General features: G+C 41.6%; 1 protein-coding gene across 1 annotated transcript; it reads right to left on the bottom strand.

The window, feature by feature from the left end:
- Positions 1 to 2,807: 2,807 nt before the first annotated feature.
- Positions 2,808 to 12,292, bottom strand: atpv0e2 (ATPase H+ transporting V0 subunit e2). The gene is made up of 4 exons (XM_076728089.1): positions 12,078 to 12,292; positions 10,341 to 10,388; positions 7,506 to 7,604; positions 2,808 to 6,168 (listed from the first exon to the last, which is right to left on the bottom strand). Exons 1-3 carry the CDS (start codon positions 12,248 to 12,250, stop codon positions 7,511 to 7,513), a joined length of 315 nt encoding a protein of 104 aa, XP_076584204.1. The 5' UTR covers positions 12,251 to 12,292; the 3' UTR covers positions 2,808 to 6,168; positions 7,506 to 7,510.
- Between the last annotated feature and the right edge of the window lie 1,714 nt (positions 12,293 to 14,006).

Consider the following 14,006-nt stretch of genomic DNA (forward strand, 5'->3'; position numbering starts at 1 on the left):
GGTGATTTCCACTGAAGTCAAAACAAAGCGTAGAAAAATTCAAGATGGTGGAGTATCTGCTCTTCTGCAGGACATTCCTATCTCCTGGGCTTGAGGAATCCTTCTACCTAATGTAAACCTTTAACATAAACGTTGAGAGGCCATAACCATATTAGGCACCCTCTTTGCAGTATATGCTCTGCCATAACCATATTAGGTCTTCTTCAACCCCTGTGTTAGTTGTGTGAACACAACTCCCCTATATACTGCTGTCTGAGATGCTGTACTTGTTTTAATAAACCTTTTTACATATGAACAAGACGGTATCGGCGGAAAACTTCTTCATCATCTTCACTTCATTGTTGCATCATTTGTTCACAATAATGGCATAATTTCTTCCTTCTTCACGGACTGGAGTTCTGCTCAGTAGCCTTGTGCTCAGTGCTGCCACCGATGGCGGGGTACAGTATTACAACATGATTGATGCAGCACAGTTAGCGGCACATCAATTTCAGCTTGTGGCCAGGAAACACCAAAAGGCAACTTGCGGTAACCGTATAAATCTTAATATTGAAGTGTGCAGGTTTTTCCAGATATTTGAGCATCAGATCACACAAGTGAACCAGAGTGTTAACTGTAGAAACCTGTCCAGAAGCAACTGTTCTATCAATAAACAAGATATATGAACACAGATTTTTTTTATTTTATTTTTTTTATTTAATTCTACACCCAAAACTAAATTAACCTATAAGTCTTTTGGTAATTATTTTTTTCTTTGGTCATTTTATTTAAAAAAAAAATGTAGGCCTAATAAAAATCTCCAGTCCTGGTGGATAAAGGACACATAGTGATACTTACAGCATTGGTTTTACAGATTTAATATACAGTATAATATATAGAATTTCAAAAACAAATAGCAAAAGTACACGTCCAAGTGTTCAGTTATGCTCAGTCTGAACTGGTTCACATTGTCCGACCATGTTGTAAATCAAAAGTGCTAATAGCTGTTTGACATGACAGTCGTTTAAACTTGGGGATAACGGCACAGTGCTGCACTTGGTCGTTCACGTGAAAAGTGGCAGAAACAGCTGTGCAATGAAAGAAAAAATGAGAGCTAGAAAGTGAAATTCCCCGCTCCCTTCTGTATGAAGGGGATGTGAATGTTGGATCGCTGATTTTGGAAAAATTACACAAAAGGTCGGACACGGGCCCACTAATCCGACATCACAATAGTGTTGGGGAAGGAGGTTTCTGAGGCTATCAACCATCCAATGAGCAGGTCATAAGAAGCCTTCTGGGTGCTTACATTCATTGCCTACAGGTGGCACATGTCAAACTGGTGGCAGCCACTGGCAAAATCCACGAGGGCATTGAATTCTATGCAAAGCAGGAACAAACACAGTGATTATATTGCCATAGGCTGATGAATTCCATTGCTTGGTCACGTCCAGACAAGTTTTTAATCAGTGTCTTTTACCAACACAGCTACACATGTTTGACAAGTCAGAGCTTAGCCCACACTGAGCTGTGGCCTTCATTCACATGGCAAAACAAAAAAAGGGACACCACCGAACAGGACTGTTGATACTTATATGCAGAAAAGAACCCTTCTCAGCACCTGCATGCTATTTAAGTGATAACTACCAGAAACAGCCCAAACTTGGTTGGAGTCTCCTCATGACAATCAGACATTACCTACAGTTTTTGCCCCCCACTGTTAAACCCAAGGCATCTGGTACTTTCTTTGCCTGTAGCTAGTGCACATCAGCATCTCTACGCCTGTAGTTGTTAATTTTGGCTGCTACTGTTTGCCTGTAGGTGGCGCCAGATGGACTGGAACTCGCCCAAAGTTGCAGCATTGCAACTGGGCAAAATGATCAGGTTTCAGGTGCTTTGCATCAGTGCCTTTGTGCATCCTTGTTAATATAAGATACAGCTAGGTTAGCCCTATCCATCATTAGCACAGAGGAGCCTACTGTATAAACCCTGCGGTGGAACTGTAATTGCGAATCTGCAACCAGAAAATGTTCATCAACAGTGTGCAAATCCATTTTTCATTTAAACAGTCTCAGTGAGGATCTTGTGTTATACGACAGTGAGGATTCTGTTTTCGAGCCTTTTCAGTCTTGACAAAATTCTAAAAAAAACCCCCCAAAAAACTGAACACTGACTGCTTGTTTTGTCTTACCACAAAAACACAGCTTCTGTCCACCAACACCAGAATCAGTTTCATGCAAATGTAGATTGGTCTTTCATTTTGCAGCTCCTCCGGTTTTCATATCAAACAAGTCAGTCTATTGATGGAATACCATCCTGGAGCTCATTCCTGAGGTTGTATTTGAATAGTCAAAAATGTTCAATTGTCCCTTGTGCAGCGAGGCATTTTGAGGTCCTTGTTGTAAAGTGTTTCCAGGCTCTTCCAGCAAACAGCCTGCACCTGATAGATGACTGAAACGATTCTGTGAGTCATGCATGCGTGCGACATTGTGAGAATCTAGTGTGAGAGCCAACCTTGTCCTTGATTACCAAGGTAACTTGAACAAACTGCCTCAGTGCACAACAGGGGCCCCTCCCACTCGCAGCGAGCGAGACGAGATCACAAAGGTTGACATACATCATAGCCATGTTTCTCTTCTGTGTGTTTGTGTCCTTGCGAGATAAGATGAAGTCTGTATAAGCAGTTAAGTGTAGGTATTTAGGTGAAGTTACACTAAGACTTCAGCTCACTTATGTGTGTGCTGTGTGTGTCCTTGTGTTTCATTTACAATCGAATCATGTGCTCCAGCCTGCTCTGGAGGAATGTTAATAATGACAACAGAGCAACTGGGTTGTATTAGACATGTATCTTTTTATTGGGCGATTCAGGTACGTCACTCACATAGAAGCATTTACTTACACACTAACACAAGGTCACATTTAGGATCTCATTTCCACCAAAAATCAGATGTGCCATTTAGTAGATTTTTGTCACCATGGTGACTATCCACACACTACAAAAACCCATCTCCATCGAGGTTGCCAGGAATATTTCACATATAGACAGCAGCCAGTTATCAAAAGAACTGAGCAGATTCAAAAGAAAAGGAAAAGCAAGAATTTGACATATTTAGGGCCAGTTCTCAGCCGGCGTGTCTGGAAGAGTTTATCTGAAGTGCCAAGTGTTCCCGTCTTAAGTTCAGTTTGTGCGCCGGGTGAGAACAATGCCATTTGTTGTCCGATGATTCACTGACTCTGAAAATGTGACTCTGTCCTTTCGCAAGATAACTGTAGCACGTCTCATTATGAGTGGGATTGGGAATGTAGTCCAAACCCACTACAGAAACAAACCCAAAACACAAGGGTTTATGGGAACATGTGATAGCCAGCAGCTAATGGTTGGAAAGCCTGACAGAAGAAAATGAAGTGAGAGCAAACCGCAGTCTGGAATGATGCTCATATTCTGCTTTTTTCTTCATGTGTTCTCAACTGGTTTGAACACCAGAGACCTAAACACACGGCTGAGTTTAGTGGACCTGTCTCCACCAGCGCCAACACTGCTAACTTGGCAGGTTGACAGGTGACCAAAAGTCTGTCCAATAACTGAGCTACTTGTGAGTCCACGTGACTTTTGTTTACAAGCTCCGGTTGACTTGGAAGTGCAGAGAGTGAAACTAAATACCAGCATTCTGGCACGGAAAGCCTTAGTTTGTTGGGTGTGATCACACACAGGCCCCCACTTGGGTAACTGACTGTACAGCACACTGCTGTGTATCCACTTTTAGATGCATGCCATCACCACAACTACCGAAGAGGGCTGGAGGAAAAGATACAACACAATTTGGTCTTTCTAAAAAGTAGCTGTATATTGATTTTGATTCTTTTTGGCTGAAGCAAAGTGGTTTTAGAGAGGAGGGCAGGGAGGGGCAGTGTTAAGGAGGGAGGGGTTCTCAGGAAGTGGAAGGGAGAGACGTAGTTGTGGTAGTGGCTGGCAGCTCTGACTCTTAAAGCATCGGGAGGAGGCAGATGTGTCACAGCGGCATTTTCTTCAAAGCAAAAGCTAAAAAAAGATGAAAATGATAAAATAGGCTGGAACGGAATATCTGCTGCTGCACAGATGTACATACAGTATGTAGCCAAGAACAACCACAATGTTTGGCGATGTCGGCGACGTCCTCTGACCTTGAAAACCGCATCGGGCGATGTTCAGCTACGAAGCGCATCGCCGTGCTGTCTCTCTGCCCACTGACTGATTTGAGCTGGCTGATACTGCACAGAGACCGGTGAATCAATGCCAGGCAAGAAATGCTGATGTTTGATTGTCGACTGACTTTTCCAGTTAGTGGGAGAGTGAACGCACACTCGCTTGCTCCGCACTCAAACACATGCGTACAGATGAACATGTGCACTCTGTGGCACACAGGGCGGAGCTTTTAGTACAGTAGCACATACTGTACATGTTGACTTTTAATGACAAAGACTACTCTTGTTCTCATGAGCACTAAATCACAGCATTTTGGGGATTTGAAGACAACATTTTCATCATTTCCTGCATTTAAACTTTAAGTCTTCGAAGGAACTTTAAGATTCTTTAATTGGTCTACAAATCACTACATGGTCTGGCTCCTGGTCGTCTCACATGGTTTTAAGATCAGGTCCTCTGGTAGATGTCTCATGGTGGGGCCACTCTTAGCCAGTATGAGGAGGGCAGAGTGTGGATCTCTTCAGAAGCAAACTTAAAATGCAGCTTTTCAGCCTTGCTTTTATCCAGTGTGTGTGTATTTCAATTGCACTTTCACACATTTTTCTTATTAGTTTACATTACATACTTTCTTTTATTCGTTTAAATGTTTTTTTATTTAAACTCATGATCTTTTGAACTTTTCTTATGTTGAGCACTGGATGTATAACTTAACTGCACTTCTTACTGCAGATAACAACTCATTACGTAGCCCTATGAACAGCTAAGGTTTGCCACACTGTGATCTGATACGGTTAGCTTTTGATTTAACATGCTACATCAGCCAGTCAGAGGCATCCATCACATCACTCATATGATTCCTTATAGGGTTTTTAAAACGTTACAGCCACTGAAAGTCTGGAAAATGTGCAATGAAATAACAGGTTCTTTTGTTAAATGCACTTTTTCCATCTGCTCCTGAAAAGATGTGAGGGATCGCTCTGCCTTTCAGAGCCCCTAACCCTGAAATAATTAACTAGCTGAAGTTTAAATGCAGGAATTTCAGTGTAACTGCTGTTTGAAAGGTTGATTATAAAGAAAAGTGTTTGAAAAGGTCTTTCTTGGCGATTCAATTTTAAGATATTATCATCAAATCTACAGGCAGCTACCGACAGCTTCAATGCGAAAACATGTCCGTACAGTACATCCGTACACAAGCAGGCGAGAATGGGCAAGATTTCATCAAAAGGGGTCGAGTGGAGGGACTGAATTGGGCGATGAGATCACCATGGCAACGAGGACCTCCACGGTGTAGAGCGTGAGGGGAATGTGGGAGGGGGTTTCATGCTGAAGTGGTCTGAAGTGGGAGGGAATCGCTCTTCACTTTTATGGTTTTGGGAGATTCTCATGGCTACAGTCCAAGCACTCACAGTAATGAACTCTTCTCTCTCACACACACACACACACACACACACACACACACGCGTGCGCACACACACACATTACATCACAGATAATAACAGTTATATAACAAGACCGCGTGGACGCTGAGGTAATTACAATGCGCTTACATCAGTGCCCGCAGGCCAAATAAATACAAACATTTAGAAATTCACATTCCCTGATGGCAGCAAAACCAAAAAATGTAAACAGACAGAAAATTAAAAGTATTTAAGGACCGCACATTTCAGAGATGGAGGATTAATGTCTAACAGATGGTGTAATGGTTTCACTGGAAATCATTCTTATTAGGAACAAATAAAACAAAACACTGATTTGTTCATGAATCCTGCCATTAATTGGTCACAACCTCAGACTGTGTACACTGTGTCTTAATAAACTCTAACTCTCAAATTCCAGGTACTGTACAGTACAGTAAATATTTCCAGCGAAAACTGACACTGACTTTTCAGTTGCTCCATCAATTCTGCAGATTGTGTCCAGTATGTGTGGGAATGTTTAACAGTTACATTGAAAGAAAGTCCAGCCAGCCACGGGATGGGAACGATGAGAGGACATGACGCCACACAGTCCTGGAACAGAGTGCAGAGAACAGATGTCAGCTAGTTGCAGTAAATTTCCTGAATCGTGAACTGTGCTAACAATCAGCAGGGTCAAAGCAAGGCGTGCAATAGCTCGGTAATTTAAAGTACCGCGTGGCGCAAAAGCACGAGAGGCTCAAAGCAAACACGCCTTTGAAAAAATCATCCAAGTGCCATTTTTCAACCCAGCTCATTTATTTCGTGCAGCTGATAAATAGTCACGCCTGAATGCCACTTCTGTCACTGTAGGCAGTTTAGTGGCAGGGATCTTTTTCCACTGCGTTCCGAGAGAGAAAGATGAAGCGGTTTTTAATTTGCAAACATCCAAGCACAGTGCGCAGCCTGCAGGATCAGAAACTGTTGGCTCAAAGAAGCTAGCAGAAAAGAAAATATACAAAAGTCTAATGTTCTCATTTTCTTTCAAATCTGTGTTTCTTCTCGCAATTCAGTCTCCACCGACCTGCAGTGAAACAGCAATAAGCATTCATTTAGTCAGACACTCATCTTAAAGGCCAAATCAGATACTCTTATACACATATACATTCATCCAGACACATGGTGAAATGTTCCACAAGGTCTCCACAGACACACAACTGAAGAGCTGAATTTATAGATGGTACACTTCATTCATCCAAATTCAAAGTACAGGCCTGCTTTTGATTGCATTACATTGAGGTTTCTAGCGGAGGTCACTTGTAAGCACATTCATCTTTGTTGAGTGCAACTCCATTTGTATGAACTTACTGTAGTGGAGGTATGAAGATATATATTGTGATGCAGCACAATACTCGAATACATAGAATAGTGTGAAAATCTGACAACTTGTGATGTTATAATGGTTCGAAAGTTTCAGTTTTCCTTTACTTTTATTGACGATGTCCTCAGCGAAAGCCCTAAGCTGGGGTGAATTAGTCGGTGGAGCAAGAGAGGTACTGGGTGGATGTTGTAACTTTTAAGTTTTTAAAATAAATCTTTGAAATTATTGGCTCCTGGAGATTTATGCCGAGTCAAACCCAATGCTTTAACACAGACCCCAACTCAGCAGTACCGGTATTCGATGGTCGTGTTGCGATGCGGGTAAAGATCTGACACACTTTAGTGTCTCTTTGTATGTTAGAAACCTGATATTACAGAAAGTGTCCTATTCAGTCTTTACATGTTTGGAAAGTTTACCAGACTGTTTTGTTTTTCAGTAGCTATCTCTAGTAGTTTATAGCAGCCCTTGCCAAACCATGATAATGGTGGGGAGTTCAGGCTAAACTGGCAGCCACTTTTCTTTAGATTTAGACCACAGGTTGTGCCTTTAAGCGTTCTCCTTGCAAACTCACCTTGTTTACTCCCAGAAGTAGCGCAGATACCATATAGTTTCATTCTTCAGCTGAGGGCCGAACAGAGGGTTGGTTTGGGCCAGAATGGCTATCAACCAACTGTGTAAAGAGAGAGAGAGAGAGAGAGAGAGAGAGAGAGAGAGAGAGAGAGAGAGAGAGCACAATCTATAATTTATATGCTCGTGGAAAGTTCTGCTGTTTTTACGGCCTGGGACTTGTTGCAGCACCATTACTGTAAAGATAGCAAGCAAGAGCTAACTGCAGGAAACAGCTTTGCAACAAGTCCAAAGAGGCCAAGGACACGGGAGACTGTGCCAACTTCCCACTTTCAAACAAGCCCAGTTTTAACCAACCCTCAAAGCAGCTGCTAGGAGGTCTGAATGAATGCGAGCATTATTTTATCTCCCTGTTAATCCAACATGATCGTCTACTGCCTTGCAAAGATACTAATGAGCCGAAGCTGCAGGCTGACCTTGATGCAGCCATGTTTTCTTTATGACCTGGCTGTCAACACGGTGAGCTCTCACACAATGAGACGTCATTCAAATGGTTTATATGAAGCAGTTTTGCAGCCTTAAGTAGCTGTTTTAAGGCCCACTGGCCCAACTGGTTTCCAGCGCTCATGTTCACAGTCTCTACAGTAACACTGGAGAATGCAATGATATTCTAACGTTATTGTATTCGAATGAGCAGAAATGAAAAGAGGACTGTGAGCTTCCTCTCTCTCAGGCCAGCTGGAGTGAATCTATGGCTGCAGGCAAAAAGTAAAAACAAGTTACATCCCATGTCTTTTCCTAAACACTTCTCCTGGACCATGATGGAAAGCATCATGAGGTCAAGGAAAGGCGTGAAGGAGAATTCATAAGGACTTGAGAAAAGGCAGCCGCTGTGCTGAGGTAATCTGACGGCACATACACTACGTAATTATGCGATGGCAGATGTTGAATGGTGAGTCGCTCTAAAAGGAACAAGGAACCTGATGCTGAAGGAGATCAGAAAGGAAGCACTGAAGCACCTTTCCAGCTGGGATGTGCTTTTCAGGCGAAGTTTAGTCCTGTTGAGTCCTTCAGAGGGAACACACGTGAAAATACTACGAGCTCTGAATCACTATGAGGCAGTTGAGCTGAAAATGGTTCACTGTGTCAAAGCATCTGATAGAGTCCAAACTGGTGACGTCTGCTGGCGTTTGTATTTGCATTTGTACGGCTGGACTGAATGCGACATAAACATTTTATGGCTTTCATTATTCTTTTTCTGTTCAACAAAGCCTGGACTATAAAAGCAGACCACTTTTAAACAGACTGCACAGCGCTGTTTTAAAATATTGAGGCCAAATAACAAGGACATCCAGTACTGAAAACCAGCGGGACACCTCTTTGATGAGCGCCGTCACGTGATTTTGCCCATCTTGCTGCAATACTTTTGCCACAGATATATGGAGCCCTTATACTTCTGCTTTGAAAGGCTGAGACTGTGTTGAGTATTCAGCTTTGAGCATAATGTCACATTTAAAACAGCTAATTTTAGTAGTTCAATTCAAGCTAGTAGCTGATAGCAACTGACGTAGCAGCTTCCACTTTGAATTTAACGTATCGTGCTTTGAAGTGCTATGCAGATTTATGGCTTGTTTGTGAATGGAGAATAATCTGATGGTACGGTGCCGTATGCTAACAGGCTAAATGCTAACACGACAGTTATCCTTAAAATGACATCCACGCTGCACAATAAATCAATGTATTCCTCAACACTGCAGATTTCTTCTTCATCCCTCTGCTTCCTCCAACTCATCCAAGTACATCATTTAAAAAAAAATGATAAAACTTTTAACGTTTGCAAATCTACTGTGTCTGTGGTTTTTGTTTGTTGGTCAGGGGACACCAGTCACCCCCTGAAAGAGCTGCAGCTCCCTCTAGTGGTGGAAATCATAATGCTTCTCCTCACGCTCTGTTTCTTCATCACCTCTTCTGCACAGTCATGCTTGCAAAAATGTCACACATCTTTTTTTCCAGGTTATTTTTGGACAATTTCTTTGATTTCACGTTCAAGAAAAGTCATGCCAACAGACGCCCGTGTTGTGTTCTGGTCAGGTGTTTGTGTATTTGAAGTAAAAGCTCAGTGTTTAATAGTTTTTTCACCACACAGTCATCAAAATGCCCTTTGCATCCTCCGGTGCTCCATAAATCCATCATTCACTTTGCCTCTGCCGTCCAGATCTGTCACCTTCTCTGGAAGGTTGTTTCAGCAGCAGCATTAGAGCCAGAGACCGGTCTTGAATTCTGATACTCGACTCCTTTTGCTTGGCTGATAGACTGGCCTTGAGCTTGTAAGGCTGTTACAGTCTCAGTAAGCCTCTGAATAATATCTTGTTTCAGTGCATTTAGACTCTCCTTCATGCCTCTTGTTAGATCCACTTGGTATTTGGCAAGAGCCTTAAGCATGCCCTGTTTGAATTCTTGCAGCTCCTTTGCGATGTTAATTACTGGAGTAACTCCCCTGTCTCATCCTCCTCCTCCTGCAGCATGTTCTCTTGCAAAAACAACATCCTAATTGTTTTCTGAGGTTAAATGCTCAATTCACTCCATTATGCATCAGCCTCACCAGAAGCCATTTCATATGAAAGCAGCAACTGCTTTTCACGTAAGACTACTCTAAATGGTCATTGATAAAGGTTTTCAATGTCTTCAAGTTTAATCATGTGGGTGTAATCAGAGCAGCAGGCAAAACAGCACAACAACATCAACATGTGAAAATGACAGCAGCTTCACACCAAAGAGGAGGCGGATGAGGAGGAGGAGGAGGCGGGGGAGGAAGAGGAGGAGGAGGGTTTGTACTTACAACAAGTAACAGCAGACCGCGGTGAGGATGAGGCTGGTGACAATCACACTGTCAGAGGAAACCAGAGAGGGAGTCAGATTTATGCAGCTCTGTCCACACTCTCGTATACATCACTCAATATGAATGTTAATCATATCTCTATGTAACAACAATGACATTTTCATACTGAGAGCGTAAGAAGTTCAACAAGGGGCTTCAAATACTTTCCTTAACACAGCCTGTTCTGAAGATCAGTGGGATGTACAGTCATTTTTACCTTTTGATTTGGAATATCTTTATAAATATTGCTGTGATATTTGAAGATGTATTAATGTAATCTCGATGTCTCAATCCTAATTTAAGTAGCACTGCACCAAATTTGATAAGTTTATAATATGGTTAGCGTATACAGTGATACATAGTGTGAGACGGTACGAATGTGCCGGCTGTCAGTTTTGTTGTTGCATGCATGGGGTAGAGTACTTTGATTTTTCAGATAATTTCTTAGCTGCATTAGCCCAAAATATGACACTTCTGTCCGGCTGTCTGGCTAAAGATAAGATCCATATGGAATGATGGAAAGGAGATGTGGAATAAGCCAGTGCTCAGAAACCATGTTCAAATCCAAGAAGATCACGACACATGATATTAATTTACAGTGAGGGCAGAGGTCCCCGTGCGCTCGTTACGAACTGGTACCGTGCAGCCTGAGAGTGAGGTTTGCAGATATCAAGTAAGCCTCCCTGGAGAGCAGCGTTCATGGGCCTTTGAGCGATCTTGGTGTTGTTGAGGATGAACTTCATTTTTTGTTCCACTGCCTCATGTTCAGTGACTGCAGGAATCATCTGTTGAACCCTGACTTGTTTTGGGAACACGTTGAGTGACTGCGTCCAACACAATCAGATGTTTCTGCCATGGAAACTAAATGTTTTGAAATGATCTCTTGCCAAATTTGTGGAACTTGTGATTTATCAGGATATGTCATGTGGTCGTTCTGGTTGTTGTTGTCTAGTGTCTTGAATGTCCACTCGGCCTGGACACCATACAGTGCAGGTCAAGCTATTTAACAGCCTATTCAAATAGACTCTTTTACATAATGCGCATATACTTTTTATTTTTTATTTTGCATCCTTTTTATCTCGATCTTTCTATGCCACTGCTTCTGCCTATCTTTGAATACTTTGCTGGCTGTAACAACTTAATTTCCCCAGCATGGGATGAATAAAGCTTTATCTTATCTTAAATAAATGAGGAGTGTTACAGTCTAAGAACTTCCCCATGATGTCAAAATTGATCTACTTGAGTAGTATAAACACATATCTGATAAAATAATGAATTAAATTCACTGTTTAGTTTGCAGCTTGATGACAGTCTCTAAAACACTGTAATGGCTTTATCATGTTCTCATATACGGTAATTCAATTCAACATTGAAACTTAATACATCTTAAGATTACTCAGCCAAATCATGTTTTTATGCTTATTTCTTATTGAATTGACCCTTTCACCTTAGTGGAGATGGATGGATGGATGGATGTAGGGAGGGAGGGAGGGAGGGATGGATGGGCCTCCATCATATGAGCAGCAGCACGCTCGTATATTTATACAGATACTACGCATCTGAGTACGGACTAAACATTTAATTTGAATTATAACACATAGCTTAATATCTGAATTGACATGTTTCCGTGTAAAATGAAAAGAAACGCTAAATAATCGCCGTTAATTGCAGCCAATTAACGGCAGCTAGACCACCTACCCCCGGTTGGGTCCCTTGGGCACTAAAAATGGAGCCACGACCCCCACCAGCCCCCATAACGTGGTGAAGCAGATCATCGGCAGGGCCAGAGAGTGAGACACCATGGCTTCAGTCAGAAAACCGCAGATACGAGAGAATTTGTCTCGGTTTGTCCTCTTCGAGACGAAGCGCATCAATGGCTGCTGAGCCAGACCGTCGAATTTGCTATGTCCCCGCCCACTGAAGCTCCTACGACGCATGGTTGGTTCAGAGGCAGGAGACTGCGTTCTCTGATTGGTTTACCCCGCTGTCTATCAGTATTACAGCGCGATGGATTGGACGGATGTTTGTGCCAGCACACTGCAGGCAAGTGTATTTTTTTTTTTTTTCATCGTCAAGGAAAAGACCCGAAAATCAAAACAATTAAGGTATTAAAGCACAATCGATCCCAGTGGTTAGCATTAGCATCAAATATTTCTCTCTTACTAATCATTATTTTTTTTCCTGTTTAATTTTCAGTTCTTCCAAAGCTGAATTATTATGAAATAACTGTTTGCAAAAGTAACTCACAGTTCATATACATATAATGCACATATCAATAGAAACTGCCTGACTATACTCTAAATCAAGAAATTGTAAATATTAGTTTGTTCCTCCTTTTAATTTTAAACCCAAACATATGAAGATATTTATTTCTCCCCTGACCACATGTTTATATATAGTATGTCCAGGCTACAATGGTTTATTGTTACAAATGTCACAATTATTTTCTTTCCCCTTCCATCAAACATTACAAAAATAATAAGTGTAATTAAAATTGTGCTGCAAGCCTCATATATAATAGTCTCATCTCATCAATCTCATCAAAGTGCATGGAGGCCTTTAAGAGAAATTATTGAGAGAGCCACTTCATAAGATATCATTTATATGCACAACACTAATGTGGTGGGACACTCGAGTACAGCTACAACCAGTTTAAGTCATCAATCCCAGTTTCTGACTAGATTCTAAACACTTTTGGAGACTTGCAGATTTACATTTCTTTTTGCATTTCAATGAACTTTAAAATTCATGATGTACCCGATAAATCGGTTATTTCATTCTCTATGGTGCTTTGCTCACATGTCTTTCATATCTTATATTATTTACAACACAGTGGTGGACTGACAAAGTTTTCACCTCTCAACAGCATCAGTTTGTTTTGCTTGGTATTGCTGATACCTGCAGACACCCAGGAGTGCCTAATAAGTCAGACTCAGCATTACACAGGTTTAGTTTTTAATTTTACATCTAAAACTATGTTAAACACAGACGTAATCAACACATAGAAGTTAATTTTTCATTGCAGTTGTATGTGTTGCACCAAACTAGCTTTTGCCTGGAAAAAACAAGATGTGTAAGTACGAAGTTTGTAGAAATGCACACTTTGCATGCTCCATCACGCCCACACCCATACACATGTTACCAGGCTGAAACAACGTGAGAGTATGCAGGCTTATTTGTCCTGTCTTCTCTGGGATTGTTACATATTCATAGCAAAAAAAGAAAAACGGGGCCACCAAAAAATACAACTGCAATACCTCAGTATAATATAAAACAGAACTAAATGTTCTAATGTGGATATTATCTTTAACAGGTTATACGACAGTGGCCTCTATGCGAAACCTCCTCACTATACTGTGACAGAAAGTGCAGCATTACCACCCAGTGGAGAAAGATGCAGTCTACACCCCTTGTGCCATTTCCTGCAATTCATGATGGTCTTATCTATAACCACAAATATTCATTCCATCCAGACCAGAGAGCACTGCTTTCCAGCTTTAAGTAGGTCACCTTGTCAGGAAATACCAGATGGCTTACAGGCTGTTGTTCTCAGAATGTTCTTAGACTGGTCGATTTGTCCCTTATGGGAAAAATAGAGACGGAGTTCTGAAACAGTTGGGTTGAGCC

The sequence above is a fragment of the Chaetodon auriga genome, chromosome 4 (assembly GCF_051107435.1).
Source record: "Chaetodon auriga isolate fChaAug3 chromosome 4, fChaAug3.hap1, whole genome shotgun sequence".
Lineage (NCBI taxonomy): Eukaryota > Metazoa > Chordata > Actinopteri > Chaetodontiformes > Chaetodontidae > Chaetodon > Chaetodon auriga.